The sequence below is a fragment of the Anas platyrhynchos genome, chromosome 1, assembly GCF_047663525.1.
Source record: "Anas platyrhynchos isolate ZD024472 breed Pekin duck chromosome 1, IASCAAS_PekinDuck_T2T, whole genome shotgun sequence".
In the NCBI taxonomy this organism is placed as follows: domain Eukaryota; kingdom Metazoa; phylum Chordata; class Aves; order Anseriformes; family Anatidae; genus Anas; species Anas platyrhynchos.
In genome coordinates, this window is record NC_092587.1 from 171,765,249 (window position 1) to 171,787,174 (window position 21,926).

The 21,926-nt window shown below is 34.3% G+C and overlaps 1 protein-coding gene across 3 annotated transcripts in view; it reads left to right on the forward strand.

Annotated features, from left to right (window-relative positions):
* DIAPH3 (diaphanous related formin 3) overlaps positions 1 to 21,926 on the forward strand; it is a 233,767-nt gene that overhangs the window by 92,713 nt on the left and 119,128 nt on the right. For all 3 annotated transcript variants that reach the window (XM_027472667.3, XM_027472654.3, XM_072032512.1), the window contains 3 exons: positions 6,746 to 6,841; positions 7,814 to 7,908; positions 13,508 to 13,609. In XM_027472667.3, coding sequence (XP_027328468.3) covers positions 6,746 to 6,841; positions 7,814 to 7,908; positions 13,508 to 13,609 — 293 coding nt within the window. The remainder of the gene's footprint in view (positions 1 to 6,745; positions 6,842 to 7,813; positions 7,909 to 13,507; positions 13,610 to 21,926) is intronic.

The following is a 21,926-nucleotide window of genomic DNA, read 5'->3' on the forward strand; positions in this document are numbered from 1 at the left end:
TACTGAATTAGAGATAAGGTGTTAAAATTTTCATACCAGTGAAATTTGAGCATGGGGAAAGACTTTAATAACAATGCAATAGAAAAGTATGAATTACCAATTTTAATGTCTACCAAAGAAAAAGAAAAGAAACTTTGAGTAACACCCCTCTTTTCCATTTCCAAATTATAAAGATTAAGATAATTTCAATGTATCCAATACTGAAACTGTCTACAAATTATTTTTTTGGGGGAGGATGTTGGGGGCAGCGTTCCATTGGAGGTTCTATCCCAACTTGCACTGTCAGTAGATGTTTTAGAATAGACCAGTAAAATGGACAGAACAGACTGCTAGGACTACTATTCACCCAAGAACTCTAATGGAACTGAAGGATGAAGCAGCTCTAAGACTGAGCTATGAACTGTAAACTGTAGTTAGAACCCAGGCCAGTGTCACAGGAAAGGAAGCACTTGGCAAATGCAGTGACAGTTTTTGAAAAGGATCATGTTATCCTCATGTTTGAGGATCTGTGATTATGGAAGTTGATATCCATGGTGCACATATTGTAGAAAATTATTAATAAAGGGCAGAATTAGTTAACTATTAATTAATACACTGGTGAAGTCTTCTCTATCTCAGTAATGGTTAAAAGCAAGTAGGATTTTAGGAGCTGTTAGGAAAGAAAAACAAAATAATGAAAAAAAATGCGTTGCTGTGTAACTCCAAGCTTTGCTGCATTGTACATATTTTGTATAGTTGTTCTCGCTATTAAAAGATATAGTAGAGATATAGCAAAACTGATCAAGATTATGGAGACAAATAAAAGTAAGTCTTTCTTTGTACAGTGCATAATTAAGAATGGGAACTGTGCTGAAGGACTTCAATGTTTACAATTTATCAGATATAAAAAACAATTATAGAAATGCATGGAAGAACAATCTGTTGAGGATTATTAAATGAAAAGATTTTGCTTGTGAATTGGACAGCCTTTGAAATGCGAATATATGAAGATTTGCAAGGAAGCAAGTTCTTGTTCTCGTACAAGAAGACTACTTCTTTTACTTTTTCCTTGTTTCTTCTACATCCGTGGAAGAAATTGACTTTGGATCCAACAGAGCATAGTTATTCCTCTGAAGAAGTTTTCAGGTGCAGCAATCTAGCTCTAGCTCTAACTGCTTTTGGTAACTGAGTCTTGCAACTTCAGTTGCCTTGTTGTACTTAATGACTTGTGCTGGCTCATTGTCCAGTGCTTGTGAGCTTCTACACTTCCTTTCAGATAACAGACCCAGAAAGGAAGAGTTGAACAATTGTCAGCCATCCTATTTCATGGAATAGTAGGTAACATTGCTGTGCTTCTTTGATCATCTGTGCTCACCTCAGGTGCAACTGCAATCAGATCTTGTTATTCTGCTTTTGATAGCTTTTGCCAAGTGATGGGTCAACCTTGTAAGCCAAAGCAGCTATGTCTTGGTGATAGGAATATATCTTAAAATGGGAAGGTCTTGAAAATCACAGGAGAATTTTAGGTCTATTGAAAATCACAGGAGAATTATATGTACACTGGAACTAGACGAAATAACTTTACTGCTGAGGACACAAGTATGTTTTAATTTTCCCATTTCAGCCAACACTACTGTAGCGGAAGGCACATCTCTATCGCCTTTCTCTTCCTCTCACAGGAAAACTATAGAAGTTTTATGTCATTCCTGGAGTTGAATGAATCTCGATTAAAGCTTTCAGTTCCAGTGTGGGACCAAGCAAGTGTTTGGATTATAGCTAAGAAACAGACTCTTCTGATTTATATATATCATATTGCTCACAGGATTTTAGATCTTGAGATGTATAATTTCAAAATTGCATTTTATTTTAAGATTTTATCAACTTCATTAAAAATGGAAGAGAGACATCAGAGAGTCTAATGTCATTGTTTTTTGAATAAGTTATCATCATTTAGAAACTATTTGGTCAGTATAACTGCATTTATATTTTAATAATAAAATTAAGACAGTATTTCTGCTTTAAAAAACCTTGCCTAATGACTTAGTTTAGCTATTTGACTGATTTCCCAAAAGCAGTACTCTTTAACTATAAACTCTGGAGTTTGTTCCTATAAAAGAGGTTGAAAGCCCAAACATAAGTCTATTTGTTTAATCACTTTTGCCAGTGTACTAGTTCTTGTCATATGAATCAGCCTGTGCCAGTTATCGTCTTCTTGCAAACAAGGACCTGATATGTCTGTCTGTGATATGTATGTATTTATCTGTTTGTTATTTTATTTTTTATGTTGTTCCACCTATTCATGCCATGATTGTATAGTATTTCAGTGGGCAGGATGCATGCACCTATAAAGATTCTAAGCTGAAGTACTTATTTATATGCATTTAATGGGATGTACATTTACAAGAAATAGTTGAAAGAAGACTGTATTAAGTAATATAAAAGGTGCTAGGTAATAAATGCAATTTGGAACACCTTTTTGGATGTTTTTATCTTTTACAGAGCTATAAGAAAAGGCATTGGTATATTATAATTACTTTAACTCTCATACATATTATAATGCTTCAATGATTTTCTCATGCAAATATATATTTTTTTAGTATTTCTATGTATCACAAAATACCTGTTCTATTGTTAAGGGGTTATAATTTTTAATAAGGTGGGTATTTTGTGGTACATTAGAATACTGAAGAAATAGGCTGAAAAGCTTTGTGTAAAATATTAATAAGGTAGCTCACATAGGATTCCATCCACATATTCATAAAGCACTATGCTATAGGCTTCCAACTGCAATGTCATATATGTAAAATAGTCTTCTCACCACTCCCATCAGGCTCTGATTTCATTCAGATTGCTGCCACAGATGGAGAGAGTTGACTACAGTTGAATGTGTATATGGATGGACATTTGGAAGAGGCAATAAAAAGCAACCTTTCTAATAGCTAAAACTCATTTGAGCTATTTGTTCACCTGCACATTCAGAACTGCTAATTTTGGCCTTACGTTAGTAAGGATGTGGAACTGTGGAGATGAGGAACTATGGTTGGAACTGTGAAGGGTGTGCAATGAAGTCTGCTTGTTTATACCATTCTGTTTCCCAGCCTCAGACGTCAGAGCAGTTGGAGCATCAGATGAGGTGCTACTGGCCAAAGATGCTATAGGTCTGATGCTTGGACCATGCGTATGCCCACAGTCTAATAGGTGTAGCATGGAGACAGAATATATGAGGGTGTACAGGAATTAATACCTGACATTACTGTCTAGTTGCATAATACCTGAAAAAAGACATCTGATTTTGAAATAAGTCAATGGTATAATATGATGGTCCAGCTTCAGGAGCCATGAGAGCTGGATATGCATTTTGATATCACCTGGTTCGATTGTTCTCTTTATAGAACAAGAATGTCTTATCGCTATTATCCTCGATAGCCACCTCTTTTCTGTAGCAGCTGCCCACTCTCAGTGGGCTGCTTTCTCTTTTTCCAGTGTAAGCAGAAGTTTTCCATTTTCTATCTTTTCTATTTTCTGTATGCTTTCCTTCCTGTCCTAGTGCCCTCCCCAAGTAAAAGTCTAATTACTTATTTTCTTTATAATCTAGATATTTACTTCACCTGTTCAGATACTCTATTCAATTTTTATTTTTATTTTCTTTTTCCTTTTGGGCTTTTCCTCTTTTTCATTTATGGAAGTAGTTTTTTGTCTCTCTCTCTTTTTTTTTTTTTCCCTCTCTCTTATAAATTAGTCAGCAAACTAGGTAAAATTTTCTAGAGGCAGTAGTAAGTATCAGAGTTTTCATTGCAAAGTACAACATTTCCTATGGGGAAAACAAGTAATATGTATGCTTTGCTTCTTTCTGCTGGCAACAACATTAGGATGTGACCTGAATTCTCCTGAAGAAGTATCATGTAAGTTTGAAGTAATTTAGTTTGTTGCATAATTGTATAACTGCATACAACACCTGCATGAGTTCCTGGAGTAAGTTATATATTTTTCCTTAGGGTTATGATACCTTAAGTATTGCTATAACTTTGTGTGTAACCTCTTCTTTGGTGAAAATTCCAGAGAGAATTAGTTCATTTGCAGCATTGTTTCTTGATATCAAAGTTGAGAGTTAAAATTGTGTGCAACTGCTGTTTGTTTTTTTTTTTTTTTAATATATGTTTGTATAGTTTTGTATTATCTCTGAGACTTGTAGTGCATGGATACTGTTTTCTACCTTGGGAAAAATGTAAATATGTTTCTATTTCAGCCCTTATTTAATTCCTAGTTCAAGGCTATCAGGTCAATTTTAAGTAAATTCAAGTAATTACAGTGTATTAGTGTGATTATTAAGGAAATTATTTTGTTTCCTATAAAATAATGACTTGTCATGTTCCAGACTAGATGTAAATTATTACTATATTTTCATTATAGTTCAGACTAGTAAGACATAAAAATGGTATAGAACCAGTGCCACAGAGATGTGGCACAGATCTAGTGGCAGCTACAGCACTGATTAGATAGGCAACTCAAAACTGTTAAGAATGACAGTTTTAAGCATGTAGTCAATAAGAAGTTACTGCTGGAGAAAGCAGTTGTATGATTTTGAGATCCACAGACCCCAACACATCCTTCTGGATTCGGTAAGGACTATACTAAAAGCATAGCCAGAAAAAAAAAAAAAGAAATTTTAGTGGCAAACCTCCTTTTTGTCTTGTAGCTCTAGTGTCATTCTGTTCCTTTTGTGAGCATAGGATGTTGAGTTCTCAGATTGATGGTTCAAACCTATTCCTTTGTTTTCACATGTGTAGGGAACAAAGTGTTTCAGTTTTCCTGGGACAGGAGAATGATAACCTCTTTGATAAATCCATGCTAAAAGAAACACACGACCAACTGGTTCTGGGTAGGGCAAGGAAAATAACTAAAGTGGATTGTGCCTTTTGTAATCCACTTGCCTGGAACCTAGATATCTGTCCTTCTTCCAAGGACTGTTTTATGTCTTAGTTCTGTGATTCCATCTTTTGGAAAGCCAGGTTGTTTTCTGCACTGTGGCTTATCTTCAAAAGCAGCATCATGCTGCCTAGCAGGTGTAGTGTATTAAAAGTGATTTGGAAGATGATTCAAATTTGCATGTCCACCAACTCAAAAGGGACTAGAATCCAGTTCCTTCAATCACTCTGTGAGGTCTTTAAGTTTTTATCTCTTTGGTAATAGTCATACTGGACAACGCAGCTCAAAGACGTCAAGAAACATCAAGACATCATTAAATCTGTCTTCTTATCCTGAATAAAACCTGTTATGCTTAGAAAAATACATTTTTTTTTAAGAATGTCGTAGCTGTCAAAGCTCTCTCTTAAAATCCACAGAAGTCATTCCAATTTAGGGAAGTGTTCCTGGTAATTCACACTACATCTGGTTTTGTCAGGAATCATCAATGAGCTAGAAATTGTAATCCTAACAATTCAATTTACTAAAACACAAAATAGGTTCAATATATATTTGAAATATAAGATTTGGTGCATTCAAGGGTAATGTTAGGCTTGATGAATGTCTTCCCAGATCAGAAAGACTGGGTTACCTATTTTGGGGTTAATAATTCCGTAATCAGGCAGGCAAGTATATGATATGGCTGCTGTCAAAAGGACCAGTCTTACTGACAAGCCTTCTCATTTATATCCATCTCCTGAAGACAGTGGTATATACTTTTATTACCATATATTTTCTACTCAAATATTTGAAGCATGTGTGACAATTTAGGACAATCATCCTGCAAAGCTTGGAAACTAATTTCAGATGTTAGATAATTAGGTAAACAATAGGAATTCATTGGGTGAATAATGTTCGACAGTGAAGATTTGTGCTGAATTAAAAAACAATGCAGATTGGATATAAGGAAAGATTTGTTTGTTTTTGGTCTTTTATTTTGTTTCCATAATAGCTGGAATGGTTCTTTTCCTAGTAACACATTATCAAGCATCTATGTTATTTTAAGTAAAATTCTTTTGACAATGTGTAAATAATGAGAAATAAATTCAGCTTGTATAATGTGTTTGGAAGATCCTATTTGTATGAACTATAATCTGAAAAGAAAGAATAAGCCAGAATTTCCAGCACTGTTAACGCGTGTTTATGCAATCACTTTGCCTTTATGTTATTTTCTAACAAGGTGATTACATCATATATATAAAAAAACATCTTTTTGGAGGAGATAAGGAAAATAGGTAATACGTATGTACTCACTTATATTCCAAGGTAATGTTAGTCTTTGAATGAGCCTGTGGTCTATGATAATTATTTGTTTAGACAAGGGGGCACAAAACCACATAATTTGGGGCTGTTTCTTTATTGCTCAATGTTGAGAGGTATTCACATACCTTCTTTATGTACCTTCTTTTTTACCTTTTTTTTGTTATTGTTAAAATCCAATTCAGTGTATTAACCTGGCCAGGTTGACTGAAGTCAGTTGCACGGTATGTTAAGGATTCTTTTATGTCCTCAGACAACTCTTACAATTAGTATTAGCATCTTCATTCAAGTCATATATTAAACAAACAAACTTGTTCTAGAAGGCTAACATGCTGACAAATTTGACTGACAAACAAAAACTTAAAGATTACGAGCACTAAATACAAAACCACTATGTTTTGCTTGTATATTCAATGATTTGTTCTTCTCTTTGTGCATTGACTACACTTGGCAGGAAATATGCTCTGCATTCATTAATGTTTTCTCTAAATATCGTCTAAATATCAAAAGCTAACAGTGAGTGTGTTTGTGTTTACTTTGGTAGTAAAAAAAGAGGAGGAAGATTTTGAAGAAAAGAAATCCATTAAGAAACGAATCAAGGAATTAAAAGTGCTGGACCCAAAGATTGCACAGAATCTGTGTAAGTAGATTTTGGTTTTATGATAAAGTAATGTTATATTAATATTCCATTAAAAATGTCTTTCTCTCTTGTGTGACTGCCTCATAACCACTGTTTGGTTAAATGTGTGAGAGTATGCTTTATATGTGTGGCATTAAACTCAAACATGTAAGTTAATACAATTGAAAATATATGTTAAAAAAAAAAAAAAAAGACCCAGAAAACAGTTAAATAATATCTCTCATTTAAGAATGAGTTTATTTCATTAGGTATCCTAAGCAATAGGATAAATAGGATACAGATGAATATCTACTACCTGTCTTTATTTTCAACATATTCATTAAGGATTACTGCCCACACAACCAAAAAGTCAATAAAGACAGTAATGTCTACAAGATGTCTGGCCAACCCTCATGCACTTCGCAGAAGAAAGCAATAATCAGTACTGCACAATAATACACAAATAAAGAAGCCAAAGTTTTGGCAGACGAGAGTGGTATAATGAATAGGTAACTAAAGGCAGGCAGAAATAAAATTAGAAATGATTTTATAATGGTGAAGAAATAAACAGGTTTATATGAAAAAAATAATATATGTATGTATCTATGTATATTAACTGCTTACATGGTTTTGGTAGTGGTAATTTTCTTGAGCTGCTTTTTTTGTGAGAAAGCACTAATGAGACTGTTGAAGAAAAAAGCCTAACTGTCATCTTGGTACAAAATACTATGGTGGCAATGACTGTCCTTGAGAGTAGACTTGTCTAAGTGTTCTTTGATGCTAGATGTTACACATGACAAATGGATGGAGAAAGCTGGAATTACTGGGGAACAGTAAATAAAAATACACTTTAAATTGTTCTCTTATGTGTATTACTTCTCTTATGTGTATTACTTTGTTTGTTGACCTTTAGATGCTATACTCTATTTAATTGATGTTTTATAAGAATGAATAAATTGTTTTCTTTAATTGTGGGTTGAATATTTATTTCAGCAATTTTCCTTGGATCTTTCCGAGTGCCTTATGAGGAAATCAAAATGATGATATTGGAAGTAGATGAAACACAGCTGTCAGAGTCCATGATTCAGGTAAGGAAATTTGACACTTGAAATCCCAGTATTTCAGGGTAAGCATCTCATCAAATTGAAAACTGTGCCTAAAACGCCTCTTAATGTACACTGTTTGGCTATTAAATCACTGTCAGAGTTATTTTTTTCTGTGAACTCCAGTTCTTTTTATATTTGTAAAGCTATTTTTTATGAAAGTAGCTGAGTTGATGTTCTCTACTTTCTGTATTCCTATTATCTAAACCTAAATTGATTTTATTTTTGTTTGTATATTCAAACATCTTATGTTTGTTCCCTGGTTACTGTATATTCTTTTAAAATTTGTTTTTACCCCAGGCTCAGCTGCACAAATCTTTTGTTCTTGTTGAAAACTAGGTGGAAAGGGATATTTTCTTCTACTCTCTCTTTTCTCTTTCCTCTTACTTAGAATCTTGCCTTAGGACATCCACACTGACCACATTTCTTCCTTAGAGCTTATTTGGCTAGTGTTTTTCTTTTCCATATTATTTTATTCAAAGTATGATTCTGTGTGGAGACAAAGATACTCAAAGTTCCTTATGTTCTTCTATCTGCAGAGTTATTTAAAGGATGGTAAGTTGAAGAATTCCATAAAACTAATTATAATACAAATGCTTTATTCTTGAACCATGGGAAAAAAAATCATTTGGAGAAATGTCTGGAGGTCATCTGGTCCAATCTCTGCTCATAGCCAGGACAACTAGAGCAGATTGCTTAGGACCTTTCCCATTAGGTTTTGAGCATCTTCAAGGATTGAGATTGCACAGTCTTTCTGGATATATTTTCCAGTGTTGGACTACCTTTATGGTGGAAAAACATTTTCTTGTTTATCCAGCTGGAATTTTCTTTTTTGGCACTTGAAACGTTGGCCTTCTGTTGCACCCCTCCAAGACGAGCCGTATTATATCTTCTTTATATATCTTTCAGGTATCTGTTGGGAACTTGAAGACTACATTAAATTCCCCTGAATCTAGTTCTGTTAAACTTGCACAAATGCTGTTCTCTGAACTTCTCTGCTGTGTCCCCAGGTTGTATGCCATGCCCCACAGTCATCTTGATGACGCTCCATTAGATTTGCAGAGATCCTTCTGTAGACCAAGATTGCCGTTCTTTTGGACAGGATTCCTATATATTGTGATGAACTTCAATTTTTTTTTGTAATTATGGCTCCTATATACCAAGTTTTAATTGTGAACAATGTACTAGTAATGTAGTGTAGGTGTTACCTAAGGAGGATTTAGATTACTGACATGTACAACACACCTGAAAGTGCGTTGGAGAGCTGGGCACCAGTCCCTGCTGAAACATCCCAAAAAGATAAAGTTAGATTTTTAGAAGCATAAGCTTTTTGCAGATCTGTTGATTAGTAAAGAAAGAAATATAGGTAATAAAAAGAGATAAAATGAGTTGTAACATTCAGACTCCCGAGATTCAAATGTATGACTCATACTGCAACAAGTAGCAATTTGGATTCAAAGGTCAAAACAAAACAAAAAATTAATTTTTGCGTGCTTTGCCTGCAAACTGAATGTTCACCATATTGAAATGTCAAAATAAGATCCTACTGAGGAGACTGTATGTTCGGCATGTACCTTTTTGTGCACTATGCAGTTTGGGTGTCATCTTTTATCACTTGGATTTCAAAGATCTTTAGACTCTGTTGAGCTATTTAGACTTCACTTTCCTTTAAAGGGAATTTGTCTACTGAATGATTTGCAGGATGGGATGTTTTTCTTAGGAAATATTTGAAAGAAGAAAGATGAGCCATCATCTCCAGTGACTGCATATATATATCATTGTGTAATTCTTTCCATTTTGTTGGAAAATGGAGCATCAAGATGCAGTTAATATTGCCACTGAAACTATGTATTGCTTTAAGGTTATTAGGATGAACAGAGTAGTTTATGCTGTAGAGCTCATTGTTGATGCTAGTTTGTGCTTACATCCCTTTTCTTTTTCAAGGTTTTCTCTGTGCTTAGAAGATGCATTATGTGTCTCTTTATGTATATAAAATAAATATGTGGGGTAATAGCTGAGATTCTGTAGAACTGCATGACAATCTGAGAGGTAGAATATGCTACACTGTTATGTTCAGCTTGACCTCTGTCTCAGAGTTTCCATGTTTTCTCTGAATCTCCATCATGCTGTTTGACCTTAGCATTCTTTCCAGTGGTGAAAATTCAGCTTCTTAATGATATCACATCCTTAATAATCCTTTGAAGCAACCTGTCTGTAATATATATTATATATCAATATTATGAAAAACTGACATCTTGATATATTACTTCCCTGTTTGTAATTCAAAGAAAACAAAACATTTTTTTGTATCTTTAGGTGTTTTTGAGATCAGAAATGAGAGTCTACAGTCTTTTGGACAAGTTAGTGTTTGAGTCCTTTTGTGTTTGGTTTTGGAGGGGAGGGAACAATGTTATTTAAAAAAAGGATAAGAGACATTGAAGGACCAAAAGTGAAGTAAGGAATAATGTCCTACAAGAAGACAATGATATTACCAACTGCTGCGACTGACTGAAAGTCAGTGTAGTAGAATACAAGTAATAATGCTCACAGTATCCTGTATGAAAGTTATATATATGTAATAAGGAATGCTGCTGGATGATTGCAGGTCACTTGTTTTTTTTTAAAGGTGATTATACATTATCAAGCCTAAATGAAATGGAAAATTCAGTGGGACTTATTAGCTCCAAATTTACTTTGCAAGTTTGTGTGTAATCATTTCTGTCAAATGGCTTTATCCGAGCTTCTCGTTTCTGGGTAAAACAGTAAGGACTTCGAAAATGGTACCATCTAAGTTCAAACCTCAAAAAGCACTTAGACATCTATCCTCCTTTGAAAGTGGTTGAATCGTGTGTCTCATTGCCTTAAAAATCTAGTAACCTCAGATATGCTGAGGTTACTAAATAAATTAAAATATCCATCTGTATTGTCTCTTTTAAAGTATGTCTGCTTTTAAAAACCTAAACTAGTGTTGGGTTTGGATATCCAATGAAAATGTAGTTCTGTGTATTTTGTTATTCTGAGTAAAAGCATACATAGGTTTATAAGCATGTGGCTGTTTTTATGTATTTATATGATACCTTAAATATTCTGTTGGTTCTCCTTTTCAGAAATTTCTCATCTTCACCATTTTTTTTTGTCTAGCTGTTAATATTGCCCAGTAAATCTTAATGTCACAGTTTCTGAAGTTGGAGAGTTGTCCTTAATCCTACCTTTTTGTTATACAGAGTGCATAAGTAAAATGTATAATTTGTGTCTCTCTCCATCCTGTTCCCCTCCCTTCTCCTGTTAGAATTTATATACTTCTGAAATACACTTCTGAAAAATTAATATGCTTCTGAAAGACATCAGAACTCTGAAATTTATGCTGTAATCCAAATAGTCATTGACTAATTATCAGAATGTTTCCCGTGACTTAGTCAAAATTCTTTCTCCTGCTTATTCTCCTTATTCTCTGTTTGATATTCAAAATGTATTTCATCTCTAGTAGTTCAAAAGCTTTATCTGAACACCATAAAGCCGCTTTGATACCAGCTGCTGCTTCGATTTTTTTTTTTTGGTGTTCAATATTGAAAACATTCATACAACACTCGACTGTTTCTCTTATTGAAAAGTTTTGTGATCGGTCGTTCTACATGTGAAAATTATTTTATTATCAAACAATGACCTTTTAATCTCAATAAAAATTAAGGAATTGTAGTATATTTAAAGTATTGGCAATAACTTTTATGTGTATATCAAGACAGAAATAAGTAGGTTATCAAAACCTAATTTAAAATGTGCCTTTTACACTTGGAATCTCTCTGCCCTTTGATGTCTGCTGAATTTTATAGATTTAGTGCTGGACATCTTAATTCATAATTAATAGATGTAGCCTTTTGTAGCCTTTTTTATTTTTTACAAAAATGTTTTCCAATTGTAATAACAGCAAGGATATATATGACTACCATCATAAATTCTTCATGCTGAAAGTTAGTCTGGCCACGTTCAAAACCAGATCCATAAAATTTAACTTTGCATTATTATTTTAAGCCTCATCATTCCTGCATTTTTACTGGTTTCCTTTTTTCTACCAAAATCCTTATCTGAGAGTGGAGTGTTTGTTGAAACAGTTCATTCTTTGACTATCATTTACTCTTTCTTTGGTTATTTTGGTCCTTGCACATAAGTCTAGCTTTTCTTTTTTTATTTGCTGACTTTACTTTCTTGATAAACTATGTTGTCCTTACAGTGGATGACACAAAATGCTTTAAAACAAATTACTTATCTTAGTCCTTAGAATCAAAGTAGTGTTTCAGTTCTTAAAATAGCGACTGTTTTTACACCAAAACAGAACAGTGATGAAGTACTGTCTAGTTCTTATCTATCAGAAAAAAAAGGTTTGATAAATGCTAAACTACCATAAAATAGTGATTGTTCAAGAGCAAAGAGATTGAGTATAGGAAAACTAAAAGAAGAATCAAAGTGTTCAAGCTGGTTTTAAAAACCATTAATACTTTGGATACATGTATGCTGGAATTACAAATCTAGTATTTTCTTTTTTTTTTTTTTTTTTTAAGGCTATCAGAGGGAGATCCTGTTCACCAACTTGACTAAATTATTTTGTTGATTGCATAGCAATATAACTATTTGCTTGCGGAGTATTAAAACAGATTTTGACTTAAGTGTCTGCTGTTCCACACAGTAATGGGAAAGTGTTAGAATTAGTCCTTCTGATCCATTCTTGAAAATATGGTAGTAGGTAGTGGTACAGCTGTGTTTGCCCAACCTGAATCAGTGTTAGAAGGACTGCATCTTTACTTCAGCTCAGAGAAGTACCTGCTACCTAGCTGGTAATTTAAGTGAGATTCAGGTGCCTAAATTCAGATGACTATATGTAAGTGGAGGTGCTGAAGTGCTCTGGAAGCTCCAGGGAGTCTGAAGTCTTCTTAGATGATCAGATGAAGGTGTCATGTTTAGACTCTTGTGTTCACAAGGCATTCACTTATGTAAGTGCCTAAGCTTCCCATATGGACTTATGAATTGAGCTGAAGCTGAGTACCACCTCTGAAGTCTTACTTCTGGAAAGTTTGCATGCTAAGTAGCGTTCAATGGGTTTGAGATTTTGTAGGTATAGGCATTGCTTTACCTGTCATCACCTTGCAGTCTGCTTTTGTTCTGAAATACTAGAAGGTAAATTATCCATTCTCAAAATATTTTTTTTGTCTAGCATTAATCATTCTTGCCATCCTTTAGTTAGGTACATTACAGTTGAAATTCTTATTCTGCCTTCCCTGTCCTATTTACTCCTTTCGTTTTGTTTACACAGTGCATATCAAACATACTCATTACAAAATGATATTTAGTAAAAGACAACAGAAACATGTATGTTCAAAGAATCAGCAGAAGATAGTGGCATTTAATAATTTGCTTTTTACACTTGGTAACCTGAATTTGTGGGTTACCTATTTAATTCCTATCAACTTTGGCACAGGAGTGTTGCCTTTGGAATTCATGTTAGTGATGCATAAGTAATACCATTTAAATACAATTATAAAAGCAATGCAGAATCTGAGATTTACAAGCCTCCTTCCTTTTCTTTTGATAGAATTTAATAAAACATCTTCCGGAACAAGAACAATTGAATGCATTGTCCAAGTTCAAGAGCGAGTACAATAATTTGTCTGAACCAGAGCAGTTTGGAATTGTGGTGAGTTCTTTTTTGTTAACACTATTTTTAATTTTCTTGCCTACAGTTTTAAAGTAGTAATAATGAAGCAATAAGAGCTTCTTTTTTGTAAACATGAAGAGGTGGTATAGTAAAAAAGAAAAAAAAAAAGTGTAGGTAGACATACCCATGGATCTGGAAGGCCTGATTGCCACATCCTCTTTCTTTAAAAAAGTAATTTGGATAAAAGAAACAAAAAAGTAGTATTTTCTGTGGCAAGGTTCACTGGAAGATATGGAGCCATTTTTTGAATTTCCATAATATGGTGGTTTTATCCTGCTGGGCATCTGAATTCCACCACTCGTGCTCAACCTCCTCAAAGGGAAAGGAGAAGAAAATACAATGGAAAAAAGCTCAAGGGTTCAGTTAAGGACACGGAGATCACTCAGCAATTATCGTAACAGACAAAACAAACTCAATGTCTTTGTCCCCACTGCTCCTTTATGGTTACTCTCTGCCCTTTCTCCACGTGGGATCCCTCCCACATAATGCTGTTCTTCACAAACTGATCCTTCGTGGGCTTCCCACAGGCAGCAGCTCTTCAAGAACTGCTCCAACATGGGTTTGTACCATGGGGTGCAGTCCTTCAGGAACAGATCGTTCCTGCTGGGCTCTGCTCACAGAGGCCAGCCCTGCAGCTTCACCCCACCACCAAAAACCTTGTCATTTATACCTGATACACATTGATTTTTTTTCTGTTCTATATGGAAATGGGAATGAAATACTGTAGTTGTCATTGTGTTAACCTGTTCTGCTTTCTTCCTCCTATGTTTTATAGTATGCTTTATCCAGAGTATTTACAGTCACCTTTCACATTCCCAGTAGGAAGATATGTTTATTATATCTCCCAGGTTGAATTTGTAGAGTGAGAGAGAAAATATAACACTCCTGGTTGATTGTTGGTGGTTGATGCTCTATTTGAAAAATAATAAGAGAATACCATGTATATAGCTCATAATTCATAATTATTAATTGTTTTACCAGACAAACACAGAATAAGGCTATTTCTTTTCCTGGATTCATACATCCATATAGGTCTTTTCATTGTTCATTCCTAGTTTTTTCAAGCTAAGGTGAACACTGACAGCTTCATCCAGGATGATTTCCCCTGGAAGGAAGAAATTATTTTAGAATTCTTTTAGTATCTTTGGCTTCAGGGAAAAAGTATCGTGTCATTGAGTATCATGTCATTGTAACAATATGTAGTTATTTTTGGTAGTTATCTGTGTGGATATCAACTATTTGTACCTACATATTAGAATATCTGGAGTATATGTATAGGATATGAGAGCAACACTCGAGATTCTGAATCAACTGAAGTTATCTCCTTCCCTTTATTTTCATCTCCCCTGAAGGGTGAAAAAACTATCATAGATTCCCCAAACTTCTTCCTTGATTTGGAATAATAGTCTTAATATTAAATTCCATCATAAAGCAGAAGATTAGAAAATTAGAAGTCAGATGTACCAAGTTTAGTTTAGAGTCTCTTATGTTCAAAATTTAAGTAATATATTGTGATATATATGCTTCCTAAGAATATATTTTCTTGTAGGCCCATATCTCAATCACTAGAAGAGATGGGTGGCGAGCTAGGAATGAAATTTCTGTATGAATATCAATGAATAAATTCATTGATCAATGAATAAATGCTATTGGTGGAATCCCTGGTTGATGTCAGCTTAAAGCGGAGATGTTTGGAGAGGAGTTGGTAAATGACAAATTGAAGGGAAGAATGATGTTAGGAAGAGTATTATGATAAAGGGGGAAAAAACAACATTATTTCATCTTTACCTATGCCATAACATGCATCTAGCTCACACATACATTTAGATGACACTGTGATAAGCATCGTAGGAAAAGAGAAAAAAGTTAATAATGGAATATGTTAAAAATACTTTGTCTAGCTTCATTTTCTGGTTTTGTCTTGTGCTGTTCAGTGCCACTGAAGGCAAGTCCTTCTGTGCTTGTCAGAAGTGGACACTTTCTGTAAAACTTCATCGATTTGTTATGATTTTTTCATCATGTTTTATGTAAACATGAAACATTACTTTTTCTTACACATATATATGTATACATATATACATACATATATACTTACATACATATATATATATATATATATATGTATATATGTATATATCAAATTGGTGTCTGTTCTGGAATTGAACTTGCTAAAAGCTGTACTTTTGTTCCATAATATTAAAAGTTCACAGTTTCCATTAAATTAGATACTAGAAAATCAAAAGGGTAGATTGTTTATGTGGCAGAGAGGTTTATATATCAGTTTTTCTGAAAGAAATTAAAGTGTCCTGTGCTGAACAAAGTAGACTGAGCGTGATGCTCCTCTCTGATAACCTTGTTTCGAACCATGTTTGCTAGGATGATAGAGATAAGCACACATCTAAAAACTTCAGCAGTTTTTTCTGAGTCAGACAAATTACGGCAAAATGCCTGTAGAGATGGATTTGTACCGGTAAATTTAACCATGGCTGGCTAAGGTATGGACCAAGCTAAATCATTCCAACAGTAATATATGTGTAACTGATTGGGGAAATAGGACAGTTGCATGCTGGGTTATGCATTTTAATCAAATTAGTAAAATGCAAATTTAAATAGCAAATATTTTTGCCATTTTTGTCAAGAGTAAATATTGATTAAAAAAAAAAGACATTTAAAAATAGCTTAATGCTTGATTTGCTATTTTTCTATTTTTTTCTTTTTTTCCTCTATATTTGATCCTCAGCCAACCTAGAATTCTGTCTTTTGCTCTTTAAAAATTTACAAATTTCCAATTCAGTTAAACTGTCTCAGCCCCATCTGATGGGAAGAGCTAGTATATAGCAATCTAGGTCAAGTTTTGCTATATTTGTTTGTGGGTTTTCTTTTCTGAAGGAACAACCAGATTCTCACTGATGAATGCAAGTGTGTGCTTTCCTTCGTTTTCTATGTAAAACATAAAAAGACATCATTAGGTATCATTTTTCTAGCGTCACACCTATGGTGAGTCTAGTGGAGCTGACTTCAGGGATCGAGCTACAACCAGTTTTTATCACCGAATGTTTTTCTAGCAATGTTCTCCTCCAAACCAGTGTTTGGTGCTCGCAAGAGAGCCACTGGTGCCATGAGTTCATTTCTGTCTTGAAAAAAAAAATTAAAAATTGCATAAGTCATTTTTATTTTTTTTTGGTTGGGAAGCAGGCTGAGAACTCCTGTTCATTTAAGGACCATGTACCACTGCTGACACACATATAAAATGTTTTGCTTCATTTTTGTTCTTTTCAAGTGAGGAGAATCAAACACGCAATACAAGACTTTGAGGTCTATCATTTAGTTGAGTAGTATCTCATAGTTATGGTATTTCAGAGAATTCGGAGATCATGTTAATTTACTCTGAAGTTGTGCTCAGGGGAAAGACTAAACCATGTGCCTCCCAAGAAACAGCCAAAATAGTGAATACACTGATAATTACTACTTGAGTGATAATAAAATCTTTATAATGCAAACCTTCTTTTATCCTCCTGGCCTTGAATTCAAAGTCAAGATTTGTTACTCTGAAAGAAACAGCTAGACACTTACGAAGATACTGGCATGCTGTGACTGTTAACATATTGTGTGTTTTATTTCAATGTGAGTTAATTAACTTTTGCTGTTGGCTTAAAGACATTGAGGGCAAGACTCTAAGCAGTTCAGGTTCCCTCTATGAGAGTTTTGTGGTGTGAGGTTTTTTGTGTGTGTTTGGTTTCTGCAATTATCCTCGTCTTTTTAAATCATTTTGCACTTTTATGTTTTCTGTTCATTCAGCAGTAAGTATAAAATAAATCCTTTATTACTCTTATCTTCTCTTCCAGACTTTAGGTTTTCTTTAGATAAACTACTTTATTTTCCTGTGTGTTCTTTCTTTCACGTACTCCAGACTGCTGTCTCAGAACATAGATATTATCACGTATTAATATAGAGTTTTTTTGTTTTAGCTTGCACACATCCAAGAACTATTTTATGAAAACTGTGTTATGAAATTGTTTATGAAATCTCTTAACTTTATTTAGTGCTTTAACTTAGCTTCACAGTGTTACCGTAAGTTGATTTTGAATGCTGTATTTTGATGATCAAATGCTACATGAAATATGTTTGTGCTTGTCAAAATCTAAATATTCAATTGCACTTCATTTTACTATAGTTTATGTTTTCTACTTGGTTTACCCAGTGTGATGAACTTTCTCTTGAATTAATTTGTCATATTATTTTCTTGGAGGTTACATCAATTATGACCAATATCGGGTGACTTATTCTGTAAAACTTGTTAATGGAGAAAACTGGGTATGTGTTTAGAAATGAGTAGTCATATGACAGCACAATTAAAATGTGAGACCTATCTGAGAAGAATGGGATTTCAGCTGTACAATCATCTTAGCAGTTGACTATTGACAGAAGTTTTTGCGTTTGTGGTTGGTTATTTTTTGTTGTTTAGATGTTATGTGCATATATGCTTATATTCTAATTGCATAAGGGATGATAAAGGTGCTGAAGAACTGAAATAGCTAAAAATTATTGGGCAAAGCAGAACTTGAGTTCTTGGAGTATACTGATTATATGTATATTTCTCACTGCACAAACAAGATGACAAAACACCGGAGAAGTGGTGCATTGCTTTTTGAATTTGTCTGTGATTCTTGAGCTATTTTTTTTGGTTGTCACAGCCAAGAAGTGAATCTTAAACCATAGGTAAGGTTTTAAAATAATGAGAATGTAATAACTCAGTTATCCTTTATTTTTAGTATACTTGTGAAATAAGAATTGGAATGACAAAAGTTAAATTAGAGATACATCCATGGATGTCAAGCAATATTTTATAATTTTTCAAAGAAAAAAAGTATATGTACTAAATGGTCAGTCATCCTAGTTTAAGTAGTAGTTTTATTAAATAAGAATTGAATTTTATTAAATAAATTATTAGATTTTGGGAATCATTGTTACAAATAAAGACTTCATTGGATGTTGTATTTTTTGTTTGGCATTCCCAAATGCCTTGGAAAATGTGTGTTAGCTACAAAACTAATATTTGCTTGACTGTACTTGTGCTGAACTACTACTAATTTTATTTTCTTCAAAAGGACTGTAAAAAAAGACAAAAGCATATCTTTAAACAATTTCTTGCACTGTTAGAGCAATGTAAGGTAATTCTTTTGTGTGTATGGCATTGAAGGGGAAACTTTCTGTAGGAGGAGACCCATACTTGAACTTTCTACAGCATTTTTGTTGGAAATGTCCAATATTTGACATTTTATGTCCATTGCTTCATATAGCAGTTGCTTTTCTTTTGCTTCCTGTCATCTTCCCTTTTTTGATGATCTTATAGTTGTATGTCAGCCAGATTTAAAGCTTCTAACCATCTTTTTTTTCTTAAGCAAACATTTTGGCATTTGATTTGTCTGTCTTTGCTTCCAATTATTTATCTTAACTTTCTGGATACTTGTCCATGTATTATTTTCATTTATGCGTACAGCAACTTATTTCTCTCTGAATTTCTTGCTTCAAAAGTTGGTCTGTTCCATATTCTTTAGAATATGTATATAGATATAAATATCTAGTAGTCCATATACACATAACTGATAATAGATATGCATACATAATACGTGTAGATAATAAGATATGTAGAATATACCTTTCACCTGTCATTTATACTTTCACCCTACTGCATGAATATATCCAAGTAAAAGTTATCTTCTATCCCTATTACAGCATTGATGATTTATCTCTTCCTTGTATTCCATTGTTTTTGATGAGATCATTGCTGGTTTTTGTCTTTTTCTGCTTATTTTGTGTGTGTGTGTGTGCATTTTCCGTTTTCTTCTCACCCTTACTGTCTAGCTAATAAAACTTCCTTATCTTGATTGTGTACTTACTAAAGGTTGCTCTCTTTCAAAACCGCATTGTACAAAGAATGGGTCCTGTCAGTATATGAAACCCTCAATTGCTTCTTCCAAAGGCCAAAGACTACTAGCTTGGAGTGTATTTATTAGCCTTGTTGTTGCATCCTTTTACAAAACCCCTGACAGCTTCCCTCTGTTTTTTCTTATAGTACCATGAAATACTGGACAGTTTCCTGCCAGCAGTTGAAGAGTTTCTCATACTTGCACATAATTATATCTACCCCCTGTTGTAGCTATTCTATGGTCATGTTGAGTTTCAGCTACCTTTTGACTTCAGTAGTTTTGTCTGGATAGCATGGCACCGTATCTGTCTTGAACATTGATGACCATACAACATGTGTCCAAGACAGAAACCAGTAAGCACAGCTGTTTTAACTGCCTGGGTGGTTGTGTTCCCCTCCCACCAGCCCCAAGTATAACTCTAAGGGGATAGTGTCACTTCCCGGGAGCAGCAGGGGCCTTCCATGCTGCTATCATTCCATTTCAGTATGGTTTTCCTGTGTTCTCCAGGCAGTTACAGTGTTCTAGACGACTCCAGTGTTGACTTACTTGAAGACAGTCTCGTGTAGTTATCTCTTGCTTAGGTCTTCTAAAGCTTCAAGCTTGCAACCAAGTCAAGATGCTAACAGCTTCAGAAAAAATAATATTAGATAATTCCCTTAAGATATTCTCTTAAGGGAAATTCAAAATGAGAAACACCCCATGGGTAATCTTACATATAAAGAACAGGTAAAATAACGGGATTTGGACCATGGAGATGCAGTTAAACTTCATAAAAAAAGAACTTGGGGATGACTAAATAAAGGAAAAATATAGGTATTTTGAAGCAAGTGAAAACTAAAAGTTGCTAGCTCAGCTGCATTATTTGGAAACATGAGTTGTAGAGGAGTTTATTTATCAAGAACCCTTATAAACCTTTTTAATGACACATTATATTTGTAATTTAATGTGAAGTCATGGTCTAATTCTAACAGTTGCATAGGACTTCTTGAAAGTAAGAACAAAAAGAAGTAATGGCTCAAATACAGCATAATTAAACAAGTGATCCAATAATGCAGCAGTATTAATTTCAGGCAAGCAAGGTTAGAGCCCTTTAAGAAATAGTGTGAGAAAAGAAATATCTGCTTATTTGAGGGACTGCTGTAGAGTTGAAATATAAGCCATTGTTCATTATAATTGTTTTTAATAAAGCTATAATAGATATGTGTGAGTCAACATTTGTTCAATGGTTTTTGAATTTAAAATATTCAAGCACTAAAGATTATCTTCTATTATTGTTCATTTGTATTAATTAGATCTGAGTCTGAGGTTGTTTTTTTCATTTTTTTTTTCCCCTTGAGATATTAAAATTGCAAGGGTCTTGAAGCAGCTGATAAGGGCATCTTATTGCTTGCTTGTTTGAAGTAAGCTTTCTGAACTTTTCCTAAGTTGAAGAAGAAATACAAAACAAAGGTTTATAATAACCTAAAACTTGGGCATTTCAGACTTAACATGGAAAAATGAGCCTAGAAAAAAAAGCTCTCAGTGCAGAATCTAATGGAAAGAGAAAATGACTTTTATTTACAAAATCTTAATGTAAACTGACTTTTTCACCTGTTCAGTCTCATAGAGATTGAATTCTCTTGTACCTTTATACCCTTATTCGTCTATTATGTGTGCGTCCAAGCAGTCTGGCCAGGATTGCTAATGTGCAGCACAGAGGTCAAGGGACTTACTTGACACCTTGTTACGTCTCTGAGCTTGTTTTTGATAGGTGACAGCAAGCTAGTTTTAGGATAGCTCTTTGATATGCTTTGCTATATGTTGTCAGTTGTTATGAAGCTGTCTTTATCTCAGAGTCTCCTAACTTCTGCTTCTGTAAATCTTAGGCCATGCTGCTTCCCACATCCTGGGTTCTTTCCCTATGTTTAAAATACATATTTAGAGTTGGTTGGTAGGCTAGTGTCCTGGTTTCAGCTGGGATGGAGTTAATTTTCTTCCTAGTAGCTGGTATGGTGCTGGTACTGCATTCTGGATTTAGGATGAGAATGTTGCTGATAACACACCAATGTTTTAGCTGTTGCAGAGCAGTGCTTACACTGAGCCAAGGACTTTTCAGCTCCTCATGCTGTCCTGCCAGCGGGTAAGCAGGGGATGCACAAGAAACTGGGAGGGGTGAGAACCAAGACAGCTGACCCCAAATGGCCAAAGGGGTATTTCATACCATGTGATGTCATGCTAAACAATTAATGGTGGCTGGCCTGTGTGTGTGGGGGGTCTGCTGCTCAGGGTCTGGCTGGGCATTGGTTGGTAGGGGGTAGGCATTTCCATTGTGCATCACTTGCTTTGTATTTTCTTTTATCATTATCTTCCGTTCCTTTTCTGTCCTA